The sequence below is a fragment of the Acanthaster planci genome, linkage group LG08, assembly GCF_054643075.1.
Source record: "Acanthaster planci isolate LZ-2023a linkage group LG08, COTS_SCS, whole genome shotgun sequence".
Taxonomy (NCBI): Eukaryota; Metazoa; Echinodermata; class Asteroidea; order Valvatida; family Acanthasteridae; genus Acanthaster; species Acanthaster planci.
In genome coordinates this window covers 11,210,278-11,236,256 of record NC_141784.1, presented here as the reverse complement: position 1 = coordinate 11,236,256, position 25,979 = coordinate 11,210,278, and the positions used below count along the sequence as shown (strand labels likewise).

At 45.6% G+C, this 25,979-nt stretch overlaps 1 protein-coding gene across 10 annotated transcripts in view; it reads left to right on the top strand.

Annotated features, from left to right (window-relative positions):
* The window catches only part of ccdc13 (coiled-coil domain containing 13), a 101,279-nt gene that overhangs the window by 604 nt on the left and 74,696 nt on the right, over positions 1-25,979 (top strand). For 5 of the 10 annotated variants that reach the window (XM_087140053.1, XM_087140054.1, XM_087140052.1 and 2 more), the window contains 6 exons: positions 1,584-1,682; positions 2,493-2,600; positions 5,050-5,274; positions 16,770-16,991; positions 21,119-21,190; positions 22,249-22,354. In XM_087140053.1, coding sequence (XP_086996179.1) covers positions 1,680-1,682; positions 2,493-2,600; positions 5,050-5,274; positions 16,770-16,991; positions 21,119-21,190; positions 22,249-22,354 — 736 coding nt within the window. In that variant the 5' untranslated portion in view covers positions 1,584-1,679. Of the gene's footprint in view, positions 1-1,583; positions 1,683-2,492; positions 2,601-5,049; positions 5,275-13,874; positions 14,126-15,212; positions 15,320-16,769; positions 16,992-21,118; positions 21,191-22,248; positions 22,355-25,979 lie in introns of those variants that run through there. The other 5 variants (XM_087140056.1, XM_087140055.1, XM_087140060.1 and 2 more) reach the window with 4 other exon arrangements.

The following is a 25,979-nucleotide window of genomic DNA, read 5'->3' as shown; positions in this document are numbered from 1 at the left end:
TATGAATAAATAAAGATGAACAGAAATTAGAATGATTTTGTTTTCAGAGGAAACAAAATAGCCTCATTTTGGGATAGTGTTCCATTTTACCTGTAATTGACTGGATGTGCGACCCGATCCTCTGGCTAGTGTGTGCGTGTCTCGCCATGGTCACTGTTTTCATTGGTTACTACCCGCCATTTTACAAGAGTCTGGGATGTATCTGCTGTCCCATAGGGGTGCACTGAACCAATTCAAGCTCCACTGAAAATAGTGTAAAATCAACCAAGTTTGGAGCCCCATGGCAGGCAACTGAAGTCCCTGAGGCCTCTCAAAAAAAACAATGTGTTGTTTGGTCCTTCAGATTTCATTTGATTTTCAATTTTTAGTAGGTTAACCAATGAATTTTTTAATTATCCGCCCAAAACAAACTCACCCCCTAAAAAGTGAATGTTGCCAAGCCTTCCCAGCGGCCATTTTTCAAATGACATTCCTCACCTTCCTCGGGCTCTTCCTGGACCATACTGACACAATCCCACCATTTCTTGGCCCAAAGAGACCCCTCGTTTCGAAACAATCTCTGGGGGTACTTTTTGTGCTCCTCGGCCTGGTGGAGAATTTTCCCAGAATTGGGACACTGCACCCATAGGCCCAAATTTAATTTCAGTCAGTGTCAGTGTCTGAATCTGATAACCAATGACTCATATTGGATGGATGTGACTGTCTCATTTGATTGACAAATAGTAACAGACTAATTAACCTTAATGTTCTGGAATTTTACATTCGTTTTCCAGAACACCCCCATCCATTTTATGGTATATTTTTGATGCGAATTGTCCAAAAGTATCTCCATGTATGGACTTAGCGTACGTGTGGCAAGCCATGTGCACGCAGAATCTTGACCAATCAGAATCAATTAAACTGTCTTGCATCCAGGTGCCTGCAGGTGATTCACGCAATGGGCATTTTCATTAGGTATTATCAAATGTTAATACAGTGTACATGAACACGGTCAGGTTGCGCGTTGTTGAATAGCCAGACTGTCAGAGGTATTTACATGTATGAATTAGTATTTGACGGTCTACGTTAATTGCCTGATTGATGACAAATTTCAAACAGCTAGGATGAATCCGTTGCAGCGTGATTGAGCATAGACTCACCAATTGCTCAGAACTAAGAATGAATTGGAAGTTTCATCCAATATACATGTAATTCTCTAGAATTTTTCTGATGCCAAAGAGGCAATGTCCTCATTAACCTATTTCACCAGTCAAGTTTGAGGCCGTAATTCAATTTTTTTGTCAGTTTTAAAGGTGACATTTCTTCAACTTTGCACTTAAAGGAGAAAAATCAGATGATTTCAAATAGAAACTAAGGCTAGTCTTGTTCACTTCCTTCTTTTCAAAAGATGTCAAAATTTGGGCATTTTCTTGTTGCCAGTTCTACTTGCTGGATAATTTTGCAAAATAGATGAAAAGTATAGTGGGAATGGATAGGAAAAATACGGGTGATACCCCATCCATGTGGAGTTTCATTCAAGCGTATTTGCAAAAATGGCAACAAGGTCATTGTCAGTTCATTATCTGTGGTATTGTTTTTTGCAGTTGCAGTTAAATGTCCATCTTGCACATACTCGTCTGATTTGGTTTCTGTCATCCCTACTCACATCACTTAATTGGCCGCCTTAAAGAGTTACAGTCATGGTAACATGCCTATTATGATTGTCATTTTTTTGTAAATAATTTGGACATCTTTTTGGTGGGGTATTTTACAGGTGGGTCCTTCCATGTGAAACCAAACACTTTCTGGGGTCAGTCTCACAGATTTTCTTGAAATTTGTTGAAATTGTTTTGTCTTGCGAATAAACCTTCAGTCCCAAGTGTATTCACAGCTGCTTGCAAAATATTAAAGTGGGATCTTCAGGTGTTTAGATTGGGGAAAAGTTTCAAGAAAAGCATCAGAGCCAAACTCCATTAACCTGTACACACTACCTGTTGAGTCTTGTATCAGAGTCCATCACAAGTCCTTTCACAAGTCCCCTTCACAGGGCTAGTCATAAATAACAGGGTGAGCAATGACGTAAGAATACTTTGTCACAGTTCATTTGCATAGCTTGAATTGACTTTAAGACTGAATAACGTGATGGACTTGTGATGGACATACTGGGACTAGTTATGGACTTACAGGGACTTGTGATGGACTTAATGGGACTTGGGATGGACTTACTGGGACTTGGGATGGACTTACTGGGACTTGGGATGGACTTACTGGGACTTGGGATGGACTTACTGGGACTTGTGGGCCTTAATAGCAGAAAGCATTGCTCAGTGATGTTGTGAAAATCAGCAGACAGCTTGTATCCCATCAGTACATTTCATTTCACAATAAATATTTCATGATCCCCCCTTACTATCATCAACCTCGAACTGTTTGAATGATTTAATCACACCCTGCCAGAAATCTTACATTTTCGGTCAATCAGGGTACCAATTAATGACAATCGTCTTGCACAGGCAGATGCAGTTGCAGCACAGTTGAAGATACTGCAGGATAAAGCCAAAAAGAGAGATGTTCAAAGCCGGATTGACATCGTCAAACAGGAATTAAGGGAAAAGCAGAAGGTATGTGAAGATGTTGAAGAGGTGTCTATAAAGGGGTAAGACATTCATAATAGGGTAAGGACTATGCAAGAGAATGCGAAAGGTGCAAGGGCCTGATTGGCGAGGTTCGAAGCAAGTGCGAGCCTATGTAATACCGAAGTTCTGTCTGTCCGTCCGTCGGTGCGTCAGGCTGTCCTCAAATGTTAAAGTTTTTCCTTTCAGGTCCATAGGTGTTAAAATGTGCCAATGAGTGCTTGTTTGCTTCCTCTTGGAATTCTATCAGTATTTCAATTGTATCATATGGCATTAATGCTTAGAAACTGATGAATTTAATGAAAAAATTATAAAAGTTGAATGTTAATGTTTTGAGTTGTGTTGTGTACCTACCTTGTAGTACATACAGTACATATGTACTGAGCATTCCTGTAATGTACATGTATGTGTGTATGTATAGACAGTGTTTAGACACATACAAATGTACATGTACATATACAGTATGTGGGAAAAATGTAAGGGATGGGGGAAGGAACTTCAAGTGGCAGATTAGGATGTTTGTTGGGGGAGGGGTACCTGTAGGAGGAGGATTATGGGGACAAGGTACATGTATGTAGAAAGTGGATGAAATGCTGGATAAGGTTGGCGTAATGGTTGGGCTGGATAAGTAGGATGATGGGACAGCCAGAGTAACAGGTGAAGGGAATGATGGGCAGGGGTGGAGTAAGAGATGGATAGGATGATGGGGAGGAGCGGAGCAGGAGATGGATAGGATGATGGGGAGGAGCGGAGCAGGAGATGGATAGGATGATGGGGAGGAGGTGGAGTAGGAGATGGATAGGATGATGGGGAGGAGCGGAGCAGGAGATGGATAGGATGATGGGAGGGGTGGAGTAGGAGATGGATAGGATGATGGGGAGGAGCGGAGTAGGAGACGGATAGGATGATGGGGAGGAGCGGAGTAGGAGACGGATAGGATGATGGGGAGGAGCGGAGCAGGAGATGGATAGGATGATGGGGAGGAGCGGAGTAGGAGATGGATTGGATGATGGGGAGGAGCGGAGTAGGAGATGGATAGGATGATGGGGAGGGAGTGGAGTAGGAGATGGATGGGATGATGGGGAGGGGGTGGAGTAGGAGATGGATAGGATGATGGGGAGGAGCGGAGTAGGAGATGGATAGGATGATGGGGAGGAGCGGAGCAGGAGATGGATAGGATGATGGGGAGGAGTGGAGCAGGAGATGGATAGGATGATGGGGAGGAGCGGAGTAGGAGATGGATAGGATGATGGGGAGGAGCGGAGTAGGAGATGGATAGGATGATGGGGAGGGAGTGGAGTAGGAGATGGATGGGATGATGGGGAGGGGGTGGAGTAGGAGATGGATAGGATGATGGGGAGGGGGCGGAGTAGGAGATGGATAGGATCATGGGGAGGGGGCAGAGTAGGAGATGGATAGCATGATGGGGAGGGCGTGGAGTAGGAGATGGATGGGATGATGGGGAGGAGCGGAGCAGGAGATGGATAGGATGATGGGGAGGAGCGGAGCAGGAGATGGATAGGATGATGGGGAGGAGCGGAGCAGGAGATGGATAGGATGATGGGGAGGAGCGGAGCAGGAGATGGATAGGATGATGGGGAGGGGGTGGAGTAGGAGATGGATGGGATGATGGGGAGGGGGTGGAGTAGGAGATGGATAGGATAATGGGGAGGGGGCGGAGTAGGAGATGGATAGGATGATGGGGAGGGGGTGGAGTAGGAGATGGATGGGATGATGGGGAGGAGCGGAGCAGGAGATGGATAGGATGATGGGGAGGAGCGGAGCAGGAGATGGATAGGATGATGGGGAGGAGCGGAGCAGGAGATGGATAGGATGATGGGGAGGAGCGGAGTAGGAGATGGATAGGATGATGGGAGGGGGCGGGGTAGGAGATGGATAGGATGATGGGAGGGGGCGGAGTAGCAGATGGATAGGATAATGGGGAGGGGGCGGAGTAGGAGATGGATAGGATGATGGGGAGGGGGCGGAGTAGGAGATGGATAGCATGATGGGGAGGAGCGGAGCAGGAGATGGATAGGATGATGGGGAGGAGGGCCAGAGTAAGAGATGGATAGGATATGGGGGGGTTGGAGTAGGAAAGGGATGGGATGATGGGGAGGGGCGGAGTAAGAGATGGATAGGATAATGGGGAGGGGCGGAGTAAGAGATTGATAGGATGATGGAAGGTGAATGATGATGGAAGTCAGAAATATACATGTACTGCTTTGTTTTCACACGCATATAGAAATATGTCCTGTTGGAAATTCCACAAATTGATGACATTCTCAACAGTGTGCTTGCCTGAATTTGAGTTACATGTAGGGCAGGAATGCATGCTGTTTAGTATCAGCAGGAAGTCTCATGAAACCCACTTGAAAAAGTGAGAAAATGGTCTGTAACAATAAATGACTCCCTCTGCAAAAATTGACTCTCAAAGGAGCATCTGGAGAAAATTGCGGCCATTGCTGAGGCGCACAGGTTGTACAAGGGAGACGATGCCCAACGCGATCGCATCAATGCCAAACTCGCCCTGGAAAGTTTCACCTATGCAATGAATGCCATTTTCCAAAATGAGAATCTGAAGGACAAGATCAGCTCCGAGGACAAGCAGACCATCTTGGATAAATGCAAGGAGGTCTTTGACTGGCTCAATAGCAACCAGGTAAGCCAGAGAAATCTGAAAACGCAATTTTTTTGAAGTGGCTGTATATAAACATACGGCCGACTTGCTGCGCTTTGTATTTGAAAGAATGTCAACAGACAACTTGAGGAAAGTTTTGATAGATGGGGGAATTCCCTGAAGTGAAAAAAGAGGATTAATTAAAACACACAAAAAATCAGTGTCTCATCAAGCTACCTGTCCACTTGTCTTGAGGCAAAACACAACTTTTCACAGGTAGTTTTTGCTTGTTCCAACTTGGCAAACCTCTCAGCACTATTTAACAAATCTTTCATTCCAACAAAAAATGGTTACAGTGGAAATATGGCCTCAAACAGTACCAAGTGGTGTCAGTTTGGTAAAAAAAAAATTCCTGGCAGAGAGCAGGCAGTTTTGCCTTGGCTAGAAAGGGACGGGCAGATAGTTCAATTCTTGAATCCTGCTAGAAATATGCTCTGATGAATCTCCTACCCGGACAAACAGCAGGGAACAATTCAAGTTCCCCACTGGCCAATAAAATTTGTTAATAGTTTTCCCACAATGCAGGGTGGGGAAAAAAAGAGCCTCTCTGTGGCAACTTTGGGATGGTGCATTGTATTGTGAAGTGCCTTGAGTCTTGCAGAAGTTGCCAAATAGAAAAAGATGAGGGAGAGGGGTTGTTTAGAACCAACAAATGCTACACTGGGAATGCTTGCTTTTGATATATTCAGGAAGTGTGCCTTGATCTCAGGAGGAATGCTTCTGTCGTCATGATGACCCAGTGTCATGTAGCTGCAACAAATTGGCTCAGCATAGATATAATTACTTGCTAAACATAGATAACCAGATGAAGGCTTCACACAGTGTACGTGCAGTGCTTGGCACTGGCTGTCCACCATTGTCCACTGACGTTTTTTGTGCAGCACATCTTCCAATATTTGTTCTGAGCGGCTCAATGAAATCAGGCCCATGCTTTCCCCGTTGGAATGCTATTGCTTTAACCAACTCTTAAAGACATAATTTTGTACATATTGGAACTGCAGTACACAAATTGTCCAGACGAATTGCTCCTTTTTCAAGGGAGTAATAAAGGAAACTGTACTGTGCAAGCTTTATGTAACTGTTACCATTCGGGAGAGAATTTATGCCCTAGCTTTTGGCTAATACAAGCCCTGAAACGTCAAAGTGTGTTTGTTGTGATAGGTGGATTTGTCTTCATCCCACCAATCTCACCTCTGACATCCTTTTGGATCATAGATGGCAGAGAAGGAAGAGTTTGAGGGTCGCCAAAGGGAGCTGGAAGAAATCTGCAATTCCATCTTAACTAAGTAGGAAACCAGTAGCGGAGGACCTATTTATAGTACTGAGAAGGTTGACTAAATAAGACTTGAAGGTTTCATGGTATGGTGAAAGAACTATATGAGTAAAACGATTGTGGTTACCCCGTGGACCAGTCTCTTTCTTGAGTATGTGTGGTTCAGAGAAGAACCGAGGAATAACTCGACGCTTCGAAAGTGGGATGCTGGATACAGGAAAAGCAGGTAAACTTTTCGCATTCTCTGTGCCATGATTTGGGTCGAGTGCCGGACTCGCTGGACAGCGGCAGCACAGGCCAGCGCACGGCCTTGCTGTCGGGGGCCCAGACTGCAAAGGCGACGTGGAACTCGCCTAGGTTGGTGAGCGAGCTGGAGTCGTTCCTCGCGGAGAATCTGGAACAGTTATCCAGGAGCGGGGGGCGAAAATTGGAGGGCATCGAGTTCATCAAGTGCGCGGCGTGGGAGGATTTTGGGTTAGGTTCCCTGGAGAATACAGCCACGCCTGTGCAGTCTCCGGGCGACTTCCCTCCTCCCAAAGTCGATGGGGCGAGGAAGGTGCGGTTCCAATTGGAGCACGGCCATTTCGCCCCAGTCACTGAGGAGGGGGCGGGGCAGCGCCCGGCGACATCCCCCAACCCCTCACTGGTACACCCTTCACCGGGGCACCCCCTGGCGGCGGGGGCACACTGGGAGAGGCGTTCCAGTCGGAGCGTCCTCAGGGTGGGTCCGCGGCTGGGGGGTCCCGTCGGGAGCCAGTTGGAAATTCATTCATGTTTTGTGGTAGCGTCGGGGCGCCCTCTCACGGTACCGTCGTGGCCGAAAGAACGTTCCTCTTGGAGTGCGGCCTGGCGGCTGCCGCGGGGTTGGAGCCTCGGCGCGAGGTAGCTGAAGCTGGTAATACTGGTTATAGTATGGGGGCGCCCTCTTGCGGCGCCGCGGTGGCTCAGGAAGCGTCCCTCTCAGAGCGTGGCCGGGGCCCCGGTGTGAATTGATGGGAGCGAGCAGGCCCGTTGCAGATTTCGGGGCACCCTCGCGCGCCGGGGACGTGGCTGGTGTGGCATACCGCCTGGAGCGCTGCGAGGCCGTGGCCACGGTCCTCGGGAGGCGGTTTCGAGACGGGCTAGCTGGAGTGTGTGAGATAAATAGTGAGATGCGGGCGCCCCCACGCCGCGAAACTGCGACGGGTGGCGTGATTGAGGCGGATCCCTCTCAGATCCACACACAGACACGCGAGGCGGATCCCCCTCAGATCCGCGTACAAGCTCATGAGGCGGATCCCCACTTGGGTCCGCACACAGACATACGAGGTGGATCCCCGTGCAGGGGAGCCGATCAGAAGAGCTGAAGACCGGTGCTACTTCTGGACCGGTATGACGGAAGCTCGTCCTTGGCAGATTACCTCACGCACTTCGAGAGTGTGGCCACCGTCAATAGATGGAGCAAGGCCGAGAAGGCAGAGTGGCCTCCTATCTGCGTGGACTGGCCCAGGAGGCATTCACCGACTTGTCGCCGGAGGCGCGGAGGGACTACGTGAGCGTCCTGGAACACTTCGAGCAGCGGTTTGGAGTTGCTTTGCAGGTGCCGCTCCATCGGGCTCAACTTTCCATGCGGGTGCGCGGTCGGGGAGAGTCCCTAGAGGAACTGGGGAGGTCCATCCGACGGTTAGTCCTCCGGAGTTACCCAACCTTGCCCACAGAGGCGCGTGAAGGTCTGGCGGTGGAGGCCTTCCGGAACGCCCTGGTGGACGAACAATTGCAGCGCCATGTCTTCGCAAGAAAGGCCACGACCCTGGCAGAGGCGATTACCCTGGCCACGGAGATGGAGGCCTTTTTGGAGTTCCAGGCCCATCAACGGAAGGGTAGGATCGGGGCCAAGCAGGTCCGGGTGGTCGAAGAACCCTCCGCAGGTACGCCGTTCAATGCGGGTGGAGACCCACCCTCGCGGGTCCGGTGCTACGGATGCCGCGAGTATGGGCATTTCCGCCGGGATTGCCCACGCGGGAAGGGCTGCACCGTCCTGGGCTGGCTGCCGGCGGAGCCAGTCTCGACGGCGCCGCCGGGGCCGGCCCCTCCTGTGTCGGCTGCGACAGCCGACATGGACGGAGAGGAAGATGACTCAATTTTGGACTGGTCTCCTGAGGTCTGGGACCCGAGCAAGCTAGTTCAGGAGCAGCAGGACGACCCAGAGCTGGGACAGGTCCGCCAGTGGCTGGTGGTGGGGAGCGACTGGTTTGATTGGGAGGACATCTCCGACCTCGGCGCCGGGGTCAAAAGCTGGTGGTCCAGATGGGACACACTGCGCCTATTCCAAGGAGTTTTGCAGGTGAAGTGGGCGACGACCGACGGGGGGCCGCCCACCTGGAAGATCGCCGTCCCGCAGGGTGGCCGAGGTTCTACTTCTTGCCCACAATCACCGAACTGCTGGACACCTCGGGGTCGCTCGGACTGTGGTCCAACTCAGGCAGGCTCCTGTGTATTGGAGGTAGGTGAGACGGCAGGCCGAGGAGTGGTGCCAGAAGTGTCATCTCTGCGGTTCTAAGAAGTCCCCGCCGTGTCCCGGGAGAGTTCCGCTCCGACAATACCTGGTGGGGGCCCCATGGAGCGGATCGCCATTGACCTCACCGAACGCCTGCCCCGAACCAAGGCCGGGAACACCAGCATAATGGTAGTGGTGGACTATTTCACGAAGTGGGTGGGAGGCGTTTCCCCTTCCGGATCAGACGGCCTAGACCGTGGCCAAGACCCTCGTGGAGCAGGTGATCACGCGCTTCGGGACACCCCTCGAGATCCACACGGATCAAGGGCGGGAGTTCGAGGCGGGCCTGTTCCGCAGGGTCTGCCAGCTGTTGAGCATCCACAAGACCAGGACGACTCCGTTCCACCTCCAGTCCGACGGCATGGTCGAACGGTTCAATCGTACCGTGAAGACCATGCTGAGCATGTTTGTGGCTGAGAATCAGGACGGCTGGGACATCTTCCCTACGTCCTGATGGCCTACCGTTCATCCCAGCACGATAGCACCAGGCTCACCCCGAACTTTCTCATGCTCCCTGCACGGTGCTACAACACCGGAGCCGCTCCCTGCGTCGCTCAGTAGAGACGGGACGCAGACCGAGGTAGAGCCCCCAGCCCCGGTTTGGAGCGGGGCCGCCGGAGTCTGCCCCCCGGCTCCTGGGTGACGGGGGGGGGGGCGGGGTTCCCCCTGCGACTGGGGGTGCGAGCCACCACCCTGCAGGAGGAGCGGGCCACCAGAGACGCAGACACCATGACGGACCCGCCCCTCTGTGAGCATCACCACAGCCAGTGGTGGTCGGAGGTCCAGCGGGAGCCCCCTCCACTGCCCACTGGAGTCCGTCCCCCTGGAGCAACGAGGCAACGCCGGGGGGTACCACGGCGACTGGAGTCTCCTCCTCATTGGACCCCTGGACTTCCCCCATGGTAGCGGAGAAGACCCTCGGAAACCACCAGACTTCTATTTGTTGCTTGTTATTCCACTGCATTGTAAGCTGCGCAAGGGCGACCCGGGATAGCCTCGGGCTGGCCCGCCGGGTTGCGCCGCTTCGTTCGGGGACGAACAAGAGTCCTCGGAGGGGGCGGTGTAGCGCCAGCAGGTCCAGCCGGTGGGGGCACCAGCTTGGACCCGCAGGGGGCTAGCTGGCTGCCCCCGCTGGTATGCGAACGGCCCGCGGTTTTCCCGCCTCGCGCCTGCGCAGTCCCTGCCGAGACGTCTCGTGTCTAGAGCTTTTTGGATCGACACAGAGTTGTACGTTAGAGAAATAAAACTAAGGTTTCTTGGCCAGAACGGCGATTTGTGGCTAGCTGTGTGTGTCTGTATAAGCGTCAGAAACTTATCAGTATATTGTTATATATCATCAATACATTGTTCACAGGTGTCCTTTAGTGAACATTCTTTATGAAGATGAGGGGCAAAATTAGACGGCCTACTTGTATGTTTAGCTGTATACATTAAGCTTGTCTTAAGTTGTTATCTGAGATTGTTCAGACATAGGTAAACATGTAATATGCTGATCACTTCATGAATGTGCAGCTGGCCTGGTCCAATGGTTCTAATATACCTAGCTAGGAAACCAGATGTTTGATACTGTAACGTGACAGAGGGCGCTAGTCACTAGGCGCGGTGCAAATAGGCTGAGTTCGGGCGGCTTGTTCCCGAATGTTCACGAACAGCTCGATTTGTTGTTCGTGGGTCGGCCGCCCGAACGCCGGGAACAAACAGCCGGTTATTACAAGCAACATGCAACATGGCGGCGTCCATGTACGTTATTCGAGAGTTAAGGTTTGGATGGGCTGAATTCTTTTCTATATAAACAGGAACATACATTTCTGTGTTTCGGAAAATAATTAATGTTAATTTTGCAAAACTTCCCATTGCACATGGTCCATGGCTTTGGAAGCCATCTCTCTACTTTTTGCAGCTGTTCAAAAATAAAAATCTCACGAGTTTTTCCGTGTTTTCCTGTAAAACTCTGACGAGGAGGTGGTGTGTGATCCTGTTCCGAGAACAGTGTTCTTGAGTCGTGTTCCCGCCGTTTGAGCGCGAGAACAAGAAACCCGTGTCAAGCACAGGCCGCCCGAACTCGACCATAGATGGCGCTCTACTCAGTAACAGAGGCAGATGCTAGGTGAGCATAGCTGTGTGTTAAGCGAGCGCGGTGCATAGGCTCCGCCTTGTGCGTAGTGCTAGTGCGATAGGGCAGCGAAAGTCACTGCTTGGTCACGTGAGAGCGTACACGGGCGTGGTCACAGCAGCGCGAAGGCTATAAAAGGCGAACAGGCGCGAAGTCGTCCTGATCAAAGATCGTATAATACGATCAGGTAAGAGTCGAGAATCCTGTGCAAGGGTTAAAGTCAGCTAGCATGGTGTGAATGTGCCTAAGTCCCGAGTGGTGCGTTGAGAGGCTCGGTAGGTTGAGGGGCTAATTGCTGGTGCGGTATAGTTTCTGATAGGAGCTTGCGGTCGATGCAAGGGCGGATTGCTATCTCTAGGGCTGCGCCAGACGCAACTCACGTATCGTCAGGGCCCTGACGATAAGCCCCGTAGACTTGCTAAAGTCCCTGATTTGGCACTGGATGCCCACAATTAATTGTGGTGGTCGCTGCTCTGGGCGAAGTCCAGTCACGTATAATCACACAGTCTCCCTGTCAATAGCGCCCTCTACTGGTGGATTGGTTGAGTGTGATTGAAGGAGTGTTGATGACATCCGAATTTATGCTAGCGGAAAAATGCGTTTTTGAAAATGCTATACGCAAAGTCCAAAATCCAGAAAAATCTACTTGCAGAAAATGAGAGAATGGGGTTGTCCACTTTTGACGCTCCATACACACACACCACCTCCTCGTCAGGATTTTACACGAACACACGGAAAAACTCAAAGAATGCACAAGGACGTTGCCATGTTGCATGTTGCTTGGCACAAATAACTACTAGCGCTAAAAACTGGTTGTACGAAATACATCCCCGGCGTCCGAGCGACCGACTGACCCACGACCAACAAATCCAGCAGTTCGTGAACAAACGAGAACAAGCCGCCCGAACTCGGCCTGATTGCTGTATATAAGTCGGGTGTTCAGGCGAAGTTTGTTTCAAGTCAGGTCCGTCCGGGTTACGTCATTAAGTTTCGACCAATCAGATTAGCCATCATCTCGACAAAGACCAGCTTTCTTGGAGGACGGCATACTTCGGTCCCAACGGACTCGTCCCTAGCCGCTCGTGGTCGAGTTCGGGCGGCCTGTTCTTGACACGGGTTTCTTGTTCTCGCGCTCGAACGGGGGGAACACGACTCAAGAACACTGTTCTCGGAATTACACACCACCTCCTCGTCAGGGTTTTACAGGAACACACGGAAAAACTCGTGAGATTTTTATTTTTGAACAGCTGCAAAAAGTAGAAAAGTAGAGAGATGGCTTCCAAAGCCATAGACAATGGGAAGTTTTGCAAAATTAACATTAATTATTTTCCGTAACACAGAAATGAATGTTCCTGTTTATATAGAAAAAAAATTCAGTCCATCCAAACATTAACTCTCGAATAACGTAGCCTACATGGACGCCGCCATGTTGCATGTTGCTTGTCACTAGCCACCATCGGTAACCGGTTGTTTGTTCCCGGCGTTCGAGCGGCCGACCCACGAATAAGAAATCGAGCTGTTCATGAACATACGAGAACAAGCCGCCCGAACTCAGCCAGGGACTCTCCGGCGTGCCGTCCGACGTGCCGCGCCTCGAGGAGGAGAGCGCCCTCGCCTTTGTCGGAGGGGGGCGTGGCGTCACGATGATAAGATGCCATCCAAGGCACTGAATCTCAATGTTGCACTGATTTGTGCACAAAAAAATTTCTAGATTTTTTTAACCACTGCTATGGTAGATTGAATTTTCTTTGGAAACTTATTGCTGTGTAAGTATATGGCAATAATCCAGCAAAAATCCTTTTCACAGAAATGTTCCCAGATAGCAAATTTGGGATTCGCAATTTGAATATGAAAACTTGCAATCTGAACCATGTCTTCCTGGATTTAAGCAAAAGCGCCCTCACTTGTCCAGAAATGCTTGGAAAAGTGCACCGTTCACGTAACTCAAAAAAGATGTCAAACAGTCTTCATACATGGAAGAACAGTACAGAGATACACAAAAAGTGATTCTAAGAAAAACTCATTTCCTGGTTCCTTTAATTGTGTTGCTGTATAGTACATCTGTCTAATGAAAACAACTGTCTAATAATGACAAATATTTGGATTTTGTCACTTTACAAAGGTTTTGTGAATTACTGCGGTCCATGATGTCCTCCCGATTTACTTTGTATTTGGTATGTTATATAGGGCAAAACTCCATTCACTTGGATCGTATAAGGTTGCAGGTTACTATTAGGTCCAAAATTGCCCGCGTGCACACCGAATGATGATTTGTAGGCTGGATAAATTCTCTGCTATGAGAGCATTCATATGGCACATGGTCTGAGTGGTTTGTGAGGGATTGAATGTACCAGCAGGGCTGACAGCTTGTATTTCTGAAAGTATCAGACAGCAAATGGGGCTGTGACTTGTTTGAGGGGTGATTTTCTCTGGAGAGAAATGACTTCAAAAGTTATTCGTTAAGCCATTGGAAATTGAAAGGAGAACGAAAGATGAGGAAGTGAGCTTTAACTTGATATGTGTCTTGAACACCACACCTGAGAAACTTATATTTTTCCAGATTTTTGAAGTTGTCCACGCAGCTTATCTACTGTCGGCACACACGGCATGCAAGCAAGACAGCTTTACAGAGCGCCCTCTATAGTTTAGTTGGAATAACCGACGTGTTACTCGGGTACCCGTCTGCCAACGTTTAAACTGGCAGGCGCTTTTCCTTCGTCTGGGAACCCACCTTGACAACATTGGATAGTTTTCGTTGTTGCGAAGGGAATTGGGTAGGGTAATCACCTAAAAATTTCAGTTGTTTGTTGTGGTCAGGAAGTAAGTCTGATTTTAAATCTGTAAAACAAATCGGGGTCCCGGCCGGCCATGGCTAGCTAGCTAGACCTAGACTTCCAGAACTTCCATACAGGTACAAACTCCCTACTATCCGGTAGCATGCATAGGTCAAACACATTTCGGCTGTTTCGATTGTGCTAACTTACTCTTCCATCACAGCTTTATGTGCAACCAAATTTCATACATTGCATGTGTTCTTGGTGAAGTTACATGTCAGAAAGAGAGGTTTTATCACCTTATATCTTCATTAAAATGGTAAAATTCTTGAGCATTTTGCCCATCCACACTACAGGAAATCAGCAGCATGTAGACCTACTCTGAATCAGCTGTGTGTAGCTTGACCAATGGCAACACTGCTCCTGTCTTTTCGATTTGTTTTCTTGTCACTCACAGATGAAAGCTGCACTGTGATTGGTCCAATTTGCTTCCATTCCAATGACCAATGACAGCTCAGCTTTCATTTGGATGAGCATCTGTAAGGTTTGTATAACCTTAAGTTAGAGGATCTTAAAGGATTTCTGGAAGGATCATGATAGATGAAGAAGTGAGATTGTTGTGTTGTGCCTCCACATTTTTCCTCATTTATCATCTCATGGTCTGAGGTTCCATTTATTGCACTCATATCTGGGCAAAGGGGCAACTTTCCATTCATTTTATACAAGGATTTGCATGTTTTCCTCCTTTTTTGAAGCAACGTGATAAAAATAGCTGAAACCTTTCAGTACATAATGGGAGATATTCAAAGTGCATAAGTAGTCAAGTTTCAGTTGCATTTGATGTTAAATTTTAAGAGTTTACTCAATAATTCAGTTTTTTTCCCATAGACCGCAACACTTAGTTTTGAGTAAGGAATATGGAATAGCCACCAATTGGCTACTCAGAATGTGTTCTTATTCCTCCATGGAAGAATCAAGACTTGGTGACGTTATCCTGACCATGAGAATTGCAGACATGAATTTTGGACAGAAAAGATTCCAATTTTGCTAGTGTGATGAGGAAATGGCCTAGGCTAGCTTTACTGAGTGGAGCGTCAGTACACATACTCGTCTTTTTCCAATTTTTGTACTGGATCGGAATTTTGTATCATTGAGTACCGATTCAGTACAAAATTTAAAAAAGAGGCGTACCAACGCTCCGCTCAGAAGATCTAGCCTAGTCCTAGAAAATTTTCTTTGCTCCCCATAACAGACTTTGTTCACTGCTGAAGTCAGGATGCAACATTCTTTCCTGGGGTTGTTTTTCATTCAACTGGGATTTAGATTATCTAGTGTGTACCAGTTGAGTCAGAGTTACTTTGCTTATCATTGGCCTGCATGTAACTTGCTTTAAAAATGAACCCTGCCAAATTGTCAGCAGTTCATGTGCACAGTCTTGAAAAAATCAAACAAGAATGGGATGAAATGGAAAAAAAGGGAAGGGAATGAAAAAAAAGGAAGTAAGGGGACAAATATCTCCAATTTGTGTGAAAACATCTTGAAATTGATTGCCTTCCTCTGGATTTGTCAGTTTGCTGCCTTTGAGTGCTTGGCCTTGCCCAGAGCTGTATATGATGATGTACTCTAATGTGGCATGGCTGCTAACGTGGTGCACTTAAATTTTTTTCCTCTGGTGCCTTGTCAGAGCTATTTTTTACCTCAAATTTCATTACATGTGAAATTTCAGCAAAATCTCAATATTCTGATTCAAATTCTTAGTGTTACTCACCTGCTACAACAAGTTCTGATGAAAGGTTAGTTTGGCTCAATTTCCTGATTTTTTCTGAAGTTCAAAATGAACTTTCTCAAAATGTGTCCAAAAATATGAAAATAATTGTCTAACATACTTATGATTAGGTGTGTAAGCAGAGGTAATTTTAATTTATAGAATTTGTCAACTTAAAAGAATTTCTTAAATGTTTATTTTAGATTTTCTGAGATTTTTCCAAGTGCCAAATGTTAGGGAACACTCAGCTGAATTCTTGCCCAATTTCTGGACGTCTCCGTTCTTAAATTGTGGACGGAATTTCATGATACTGAAATTTTTCACAAAGTTTCAACAGAGAGTAGCACCAACTTCAGGACTCTGGAACCAAAATGGTTGTTTATTATATCAGTAGTACAAAGTAGCTATTGTGTACTAATTGTTTATTTGCTCTGATGCATAATCCACCATTTTGGTTCCAACAATTGAGACACTCATGTCACAACTCTATTAAAAGTTCTGGCCTTCCTCACTCCGAAAAAAATCCCGATGACACTGGTGGTAGAGAAATTGACAGCTTCTGTTATTGCTATGAGTTGGTCACATCAAGAATGAATCCAGAATCATATAGGGAGGGGGGGGGAGAAACTTGATCTAGGAGGAGGAAAATGTTAAAATTTGTTAATGTAACATTTTAGAGCTTTTCTGAGGGGTGAGAATATACTTCAGGGCTTTTAGAAGGAAGGGAAATAAGGTAAACTAAAAAGTTACTTTCTGTTACCCCCCCCCCCAATTTTTGGTTGCCCCTTCTTGGAGGGAGGGATATCATACCTCTTCTCCCCATCCCCTTTGGTTCTGCCCTTGGGTTGCATATCGAGCAGTGAACATTCTGACACCATTGTACCAGCATGATAGCTTGTACCGACATGCATCAGGGGAAACCAGTCTGATCCGGGCCTCAGTCTTGACTGTTCACAGAGTAAGGCATGGCCTCAAGTGATGTTTTTATTTGTTTTTTTTTCTTTCCTTTCGTCTAGGCAGAGGTCAGGATGGAGACAGCCGATGAAACCCTGCGCCAGCAGTTCCAAGCACTGCAGGAGCAACAGCAGAGGAAACTGATGAGACGGAAACAGAAGCAGGAGGAGAAGACCAAGAAAGGTGCAGCTGGCAATAAGGAGCACGAAGGGAGAGGTGGGGCCAAGAAGAAAGAGGGGGAGGAATTAGGTGGCCTTGGACTAAATGATGACCTGGATTTAAAGGTTGGTGTCTTTTGTTTGAGTCCTTTCTATGGGCATAAATATCTTTGTCTTAGCTCTTGCTGTTGTACTTTGTCATAAATGTAAGACAAAATTTGTCTTCAGTTAGGGGTGTGCATTTGCGGGTATTTTTAGAACCGGGTACCTGTTTTTTGTTAACATCGGGTACGAAGGTACCCGGAAAAGAGATCGCCTGATAATGGCATTGCGCGCAACCCGGTGGATCATGTGCCCGAAACACGGTTCTTTTTGGCACCTAGGAAGCAAGCAGAACATTGTTCTAAACTTCGGAGATAATCTCTCCTACCTTTTTATCAAACGAAATTGTTACCTTCAGTTTTCAAATTTTGTGTGGGTGTATGAAACAGAAAAACAAATCTTCATGGGAAACATCAGAAAAAAGAACAGAGCTGCAAACCACGTACATGATATACGCACCTGCAAAGGCTCAAAGGAATTGTCCCGGATGCTGCATGACCACGGACACGCGGAACGCATGTGGCGTGCACGAATGGTGAGCGCTGGTCGTGTCACGTGTGGACCAGATCAGTGCTATGTACGTCACGGGTTAAAAGGCTCAAAATTTTATGTACAAAAATACCACCGTAACTCGAACAATGCCCACACCATTACATCCACTTATTTTGAAGTTTCTGATTCAAAAAACCGCCATCAAAATGCTTCAAACGGCGTTAAAAGAATCGGAAGTCTATATAGGGTCAGGAGTCATCGCAAGTTCATTTCTTTTCTGACGAGGACCAGCACGTTGCATAAATCAACGTAGCTGCAACTGTGTAATCCTGGCTTTCAAGACGCTGAAACTAACCTGATTGCAACGCGGGCCCAATTGTAGTCCCCTTCAGGTAGTCCAATCGCTGACACTGCAGCAGCCATGTGACCGTAAAAAGAAAAGTCATGTGACCACACATAAGGAAGCCCAAGTGAAAAAAATAGCAGCGCTCCATGTTGTTAAATGACTAAGCGATACGAAAGTTTTGCCACACGATGAAGTGGTTTAGTTTTATAAATACTTTTTCAGGGTAACTCCATTCCCCTGAGGTTCAAATTGTCGAGATTTTAATGCATAAGTACTTCGACAAGTGATATTTGATTGGCCGACTGTATTATGACTTGCACCTGTCAACATTTCCTTTTTTTTTTTAATGAAAAAATACTTGGATTTGAAATGCTTTAGTACATACAGAAAAAAATCATTCCTGCTTTTTTGGTCAATTCCTCATCCACAGTTCCGGTGAATTACTGAGGAAATTCAAGTTGCTTTAATTTAAAAATAATTTTGAAACGGAATATTTCTTGGTGTAAAACTTAACTAAACTGGTTCTCTGACTCTTTGGGTTTGTAGCGCACATTTAGTGCTTTGATTATAAAAAGAGGCCGATCAACTGCACAATTTGTGCGTGATCGCTACTTACCGCATGCCGTGTGGAGTCCCAGTACCGCAGGAATATTACACAATCCGCTCTCGCTTCGTCGTCAATCCCGACATAAAGTAATTTTCATTCATATTGTTTTATTTGACAAAAATACTCTTAATTCAAACAGTAAGCACTACTTATTCTGCACAAAAGTCATTTAGGCCGACAGGGTTTGATAGTTACAAATACAGTCATGCAAGTGTACATCAACAGCGCTCCCCCCTCATAAGACAAAAGTCCTTCGGTCTCTTGTTCATATAGGTTTGGTACAGTCATTTTCCTAGTTCCGGATCGCGAAAATTATTCAGTAAGACTGCAGCTAAAAAAATCCTCAAATTCGAGTGAAATATGGTCAGAAGTCAACTTTGTGTTTTGGATATACTTCAATTTTTTTTTCAAAATCTAAGCTTTTATATTTGGATTCACAGGATCAATCGACAAAAGTGATGATGACACCTTTCCTAGTTCTGGATCGGTTTAGGATCGAGACAAAAACGTCTTCACAAATAAAAAGTAACCACACGAAAAATCCATTTTCAGCCAAAACCATTGTAAAAAGTTGCTTTTCTAATAGAGAATCTTTTAATTTTGAGAAAATTAGATGAAAAATAAGAATTCTAATGAATTAAAAAGGTAGAAATTGCGTACGGTTTGACTCGACTTTTAAACTGTACAGTGAGCTATCAACGTTATTCTCCCCGCGCCGCACAGTTGACGAACCCATTATGTCACATACATTTCTGCTGCGCCCGTGTAGTTGAGTTCGCAACGACTTTGCGTGATCCGCGCGATCCGAGAGTGGGGGAAAAGCTTGCAGTTTTCGCTAAATTAACAAAAACGGAAACTCTAAAAAAGTCATTTTGATTAAGCGGACATTAGATGCAAAGGTTTATATGACTATTCAATTTAAAGAAATATTTAAAATCACACGTTGCGAGTGACCTATCGCCGGTGAATTTTAGTGGTTTTTCGCTCTTGTGAATTAGGAAATTCCGGAACTAGGAAAACGACTTGCGGTGCAATGGGCGGAATGGGTAACAAAATTAGCTGTCAATCTCCGAATTCAAGTTTCATGTATGACCGCGGGACCGGGTTTTCATCGGCACGGTGGTTTTCCATGAAGTCTGTCCTTCAGTAAGAAATTTCACAGACATTTTATGCATGAATGTTTGGTCCTAATTTATTTACTTTTTTACGGGTACCCGGCCCGGAAAAATGGAACCGGGTTTTGAAATCGACGGGCGGGTACCCGGGTACCCGGCACAGGCCTATCTTCAGTACAACTTTCCCTTGTAGGTGTTGTCTTCTCCAAGTATATGTAACCGAGTGGTAAATGGACTCAGTTAAGAAGTAATAACTAAATAAAGACAACAGGGAATGTGGTGGCACGAATACTACATTCAATATTTTATTACAATTTGTACAATGCCTCAAAGGGTGAGAGAATTTATATTTATACAAATTTTAAAAAAACGACAGTCAAGGATTGCATGCAGCGTCCCTCGACCCGTGCCAATCACTAATGCTGCATGCACCAAGGCAAATAGATATACATGTAGCTATGTTTCATATAATGTAACAATGTACAGCAGCAGCACAGTAGCAGAGAGTGATGAAGCAATGAGGCTCTGAAGCAGAGTCATCTGATTACTGTGTTTCTGCCCACTCCACAGGGTGGGGTGGATCACAAATATACCCAGCAAGAAATGAGACCGAGGGGTACCCCCCCAACAAGTCCAATCCCTATACACATTCCAGACTATTGTTACTTAACACATCCCCCCCAAGATGTCTGAAAGGAATTCCCCAGATTCCTGCGAGACAATGACCAACACAAAGCAGGGGGGGTTCTCTCCGTCTCAAACCTTGCTGCATATGATCACAAAAGCTTTTCATACCAGTGAAAAAATGCAGGGCAGAAACAATACACTGTTCAGATCACTATTGTCAGATGCTGGCATGCATATGCATGGCTCTGTAGATATGCAAATGCGCTACTCAATACAAGAAAGTCACAGAGTGCACTACACAGTATTGTTGATAGCTATTTTTATCAGGTGTGTAAAGTGAAGGCTGAAGAGAGAGCGCTCTACCACACAAGGTTGCATCTAATCATGTTAAATAGTGGACGTCTGTTCTTGAGGTACCGGGTACATGTATAGAAAGAAGAATTCTGTAGTCTGAAAGTGAATAAGGAGTGTCGAAAAAGTAGAGGGACCAGGTGACTATTTTTATTTTTATAAAGTATACACATGTACATGCTTACCTGTTTCATTAAAACATTGCTCAAAAAACAACCATCTAGATGGTAGAACTATTTTCATTTTGCGCATTTTTGATGGATGGACAAGTTTTGAAGAGCATGTTTTTGCTGATAGGTAGGATTTGCCTTTTCATTTTGTCAGTTTGATACCTTTTGCCGGGAGTAAAGTTTGGCAAAAACCCCTCAAAATTGTTTTCATGATTACATACTGAGTTCAAATAGGTACAAAAGTTTTACGGCAGATGAAGTTATCAGGAAATTAAATTTGGTACATGCTTACTGGTTTACTTACTTACACAAATGCACAAAGAAGATGGTGTGCATTTTGAGCCTGAGTGTGGATAAGCAGGATTTCTTTATTGAAAAAGACTGTAATCAACCATTTCTTTTAATTGGTAGTGCAATGAGTCGTATGATTTTTCTCTTTTCAGTTGAGTGAGCCAGTCTCCAATGATACTGTGTATGATGAAGAGCTGACTCGACGGCTCAATGATCAGATAAGGGTGAGTGCACGTTGGTTCATTGAGGTGGCATTTGTATATTTATGTCCTTCTCAGAGCTGTAGATGTGGACAGCGCCCTCGAGTGTTATGTGCAGAACCGACGACTCGACATGCAGATTCAGCCCGAGTTAGGATTGTATGATTTTGTGTAGGCCCATTTCATGCCTGTGGCTCATCTATGACAGGCATGACGGACCCTTCTCCGAAAGGTTGGGGTAGTGGTTGCTTCAAGTTTCGCACCTATGATCTGGTCAATCAAAATGCATTCATTAATCAATCACCTGTCATTAGCCAGTGGACAGTGCCTAATTTCATGGCGCTGCTAAGCGCACAATTTTACGCCAACGGAGGTTTTGTGTTTTTCATGGAAACTGCCAACAGTAAGCACAGCAAAAGGCATGTTTACCTCAGAGGAAGAATTTGCTTAATTTACTGACAAAACAATGGAAATCTCTATGCATGAGCTACCGTATTATGCAGCCAAGATTAGCACATTTTTCTGCTATAATAAGCATGATTTTTCTGCGAACTGTTAAGCAGCTCTGTGAAATTGGGCACTGGTCACGAGTTAGGACACAAACAGTGTATTTATGAAAATGTCAGTGCAATCAGTGCATTGCGAGCGATATTTTGTTATGACTTGTTATGTTCCTTGCACCACGTACGCGCTCCAGACGCTATAAAAGACGAGCCAACTTCGTATTCGGGGCTCAGATCAGTTTCAGACCTGGTTCAAATCGCGACAGGTTCTAGCAACCTCGCACAGAGTGAGGAGCGCGTCTCACTCAACGTTCGATCGCAATGCACATTGGCGCTCCGCCTCAACGTTAAGGTTTTGTGCATGGAATTGCACGCATCTGGAACGGTGTGTACACGAGTAAGAGTCAGAGTTGTCTGAGATTTCAATCAAGCCATCATTTTCGGCTATTCCTCAAGGTGATCCAAGGCGAAGCTTCTCCCATACCAATGGTTGGAGGAGAGGTCAGTGGAGAAAGTTCCTCCATGTATGAATTTGTATTTAATATAACATGTTTGACCTTGTTTCCCTTCCTGAATCAGGAGCTCAAGGATGAATCGGGGAGGTTGTACAAACTGCTCAGCGAGAGAGACTACGAGATACGGAAGCTGAAGAAGCAGCGCGAGGAAGACAGGCTCGCACTAGGTGGTAAGCTTGCTTCATTGATAGGCCGAGGGTTGGGACTGTGTAGTGACAGGGAGAGGGGAGGATGTGGGGTGGGTTGGCAGGCAATTCCATCCATGGATTCCTTGTCCTGTATTGTTCTTAACCCAACCAAGGTACATGTATTACGGACACCATGCTTATCCACCACACTACCTACAATTCATGTCATATCACTATTCTACGTACACGTGTACCCAAATCCTGATAGATCACTTTTTATGGTGTAGTGAGGGCGGTCATATAAGGCTATGATCTTATTAGATTTGACCTAGCATTTTTGCTTGGATATTGCGCTTATTAGCCTATGTGCTTTCCAGGGAGGCATACACTTGTAAATAAAGAGAGAAACACAATGGAATACAGATATTCCAAGCTGTTTATTTTTGCTACTTTCCATTTGTTAACAACACTAAACTTTCCATTTTCCATTTATAAGCTGTCAGCAACACTTTGAGAGGATTTGATTAAGCTTTTTTCACAATAATATGTGTGCCCTTGGAAGTTTCTGACTTGTGGCTATGGCCACTTCTCACAGACAGATGCCTTGCTCCTGGCCGTAGCCGGTTTGATTTGGATACACCTTAGGCTACTTTTAAGTGTATGGACTCTGTGCATGAGTATGCTCTAATTGGTGGCACAGAGAGAGATTTTGGGCAAACACTTGAATGCTGTGGCCAGAGTGCACCTATAGGCTTGTACACATTCAGATGAAAATTGGTTGTGCATGTTCCGTGTCATGATGAGCGCAAACCAGTGTGCATGCAAAGCATCTGCTGATCCATGGGACTGTGTTGTTGGACAACAAATTTCAAGTATCCGTTTTCATTTCTGCATGTAATCTAGTGATGTGCCAATACAGGTGGTGTGGCTGACTCCTTTCTTATCATGAAAGTAGGTTCTGTTAATGTGAACCAACTCACCGTCAAACCAATGAGATCCCTTGCATCAAGTAGCTTTCTGAGGCCCTGTGCCACATGTACTGGGGAAATCTTTGCTGAACCCACAATTTGGGTAAAATTAACCCAGCAACAACCATTAAATTCCCTTTTCTACCAACATGAGGCTATCATTCCAATTTTTCACTGCCACCAAAGAGATGGAATATGCTGTCTATTGTTGCAGGTTAGATATGTGCAGTGTGGTCCATTAATCGCACATTGAAATTCATCAAGAAGTTAAGCCACATAATAGAATGTGACTAATTGATTATCTAACTTTAATGCTTTTGAAATGGGAAATACAATGTATTTATATAATTGTAGTTCCAAATTAGAGGAAAATAATCATCCATTGACATGTATGTAGCCCCCTTCACATTTTATGTCATTGGCAAGTATGACTGTGAGTTTTAAAACCCTACATGAAACAATTAAGAAAAATAGATGCACATATGTGCCACCATAAACTTTATTGTGCAGGACTTCAAAGTTTCAGATCTGTAGTTTTGATAGGACATGTACTTCTTGTAATCTGTTGATGAAGCATTCTGCCTATGTTTGTAAAACTTTTGCAAGTAAATGACATTTGTTTTGGGGAAACTTGTAAAAGGAATAAATCTCCTGGATTAGATTCCTCAAAAAATGGATTCTGGAATCTGATTTAAAGTTCGGAATCAATTACCGGCTTCTTCAAGGATTCACCCAACACTATGATTTAAAAGCTCCTTTTTGCAAGCTTTACACTCTAGAGTACTGACGTGAATCCGTTATGTGTGTAAAAATGTAAAGTGTGTAAAAGGCATTAGCACGAGAGTTAGTGCATATGAACCAACACACTTGCATACCTCATTCATTTGCAGTACATTTCCTGGTTAAAAATTACATTTCATTTCTGTATTCAATATCTCTGCACATTACAGCTGGGATTTTAGCCAGATGGTTAGGCTGACCCTGAAGTAGCGTGGCATGAGTTAGTGCAATTAAACTTTATTAATGTACTATTTTCTCAATAGTGCAAAATTAACTAGTGCAATAAGAAAATCCCAAGGTCCTGATCCTCATCAAGGCCAAAGCTGTGCCTGAAGCTTATATCCACAAGCCTTCAGTCCAAGCCCACAGCTTCAGTGTGGGCTGAAGGCTGTGTGGCTGAGACAGAGCATCAAGGCACTATACCATTGGACTTTAACAGGGGAAGTCAGGGTAACATTTCACTCCTTTCAGTACTTTGTACTTCAGACATATGTCTGAAGTGTTGGAGCTACACTTCAGGTACATGTAGATAGCATAGAGCGTTTTTGAAACGAGTGGAACCAGCGAAACCGAAGTCTAAGCCGAATCCACTCGTTTCGAAAATGCTCATAGTAGCTAACATGGCAAGCAGCATCACGTTGTGCTTGTGTAGATATTGTCCACAATATTTGGTGATTTACAGCTCAACAGGACATGTTTTTGCAGAACAAGGGACTTACCTTGTTTACTTATACATGTACATTAATAGAGCTAGGGCCCATTCATATTTGTTTCCAAGCAGGAAGCATTGCTCAGTGAATTTGCACGCTAAGCAGAAACCGGCCAAGAGTGTTGCAGCAGTACATATCACATGGCATTTGGGCTGGTTACCTGTTTTTGCTGAGCAGGACTTGCTGAGCCATAGTCCGTAAGGCAAGGAGAAGCCAGTCTCATACCGTAGCAAAGTACGTCATTGCTTACCCACATCAACTTGTTAGGTTTGCTTTTTTCTTCAATTGAAAACATTTCTGCAGACTGAGTCAAAGTTTTTTCATTTGTTTTTTGAGGAATGGGTGGGTTAATGGGTGGATGACATTTTGTAGTGAGTATCTTTACTCATTTAAAAGTTGCTGAATCTACCATAGCTACTTCCTTTCTCCATGACAAACCTGATGGGATGTCTGCTTTGACAAGAGTCAGTATTACAAATTACAAGTGCCACAATACATATAAAGTGATTGACTTACAGATATGTTGTCAAAAGACATTATACATTGATGTTGTTTTAAAACGTTTGTATAGGGTGCTTCACTCACTGCCGTTGCAACATATGAGTTTTTTGGCGACTTTCTTGAAAGTCTCATTCCTCCAGGTGTAGATGACTGTATTGAGAGAGGAATTGCTGTAGCGCAAACCCGTAAACAAAGTTAAGATCTTGGGATTAATATCGTTGGCGTGTGCGATTGATGGTAGCCAAGTGATACACAGAGTGGCTGTGATCATCAGGAACGTTTTGAGGGATGTGACATTTGAGCGGTGAAGCTGGACCTGGGCATCTTCAGCGTTGACCTCAGCTGCTGCTATGCGCCGTGCCTGATGCCTTGCAATCCGAAGAAGTCTTATATACAGGATAATGACACTCAAGAAAAGCAGTAGGCCATAGACAATTGTGCCGATGTCGAAAACTGTTTCTATTATTTGGCCTTTTTCTTGCATGATATCAGCTAGTAGCTCACTACCGTACTGAGCCACACGAAAGTGGCACATGCCTGGCTAATGTAAGCTCGTCTGGAGGTGACCAGGGTTACAAGTCTCAGAGGCTGTGAAACCGCTATGTAACGTACCACATTAATCATCGTCAGAATAAACAAGCTGAGGAGCTGGAAAAATATGGCCACATCTTCTATGACTTCCACATCAGTGTATAATGTTAGACTTGC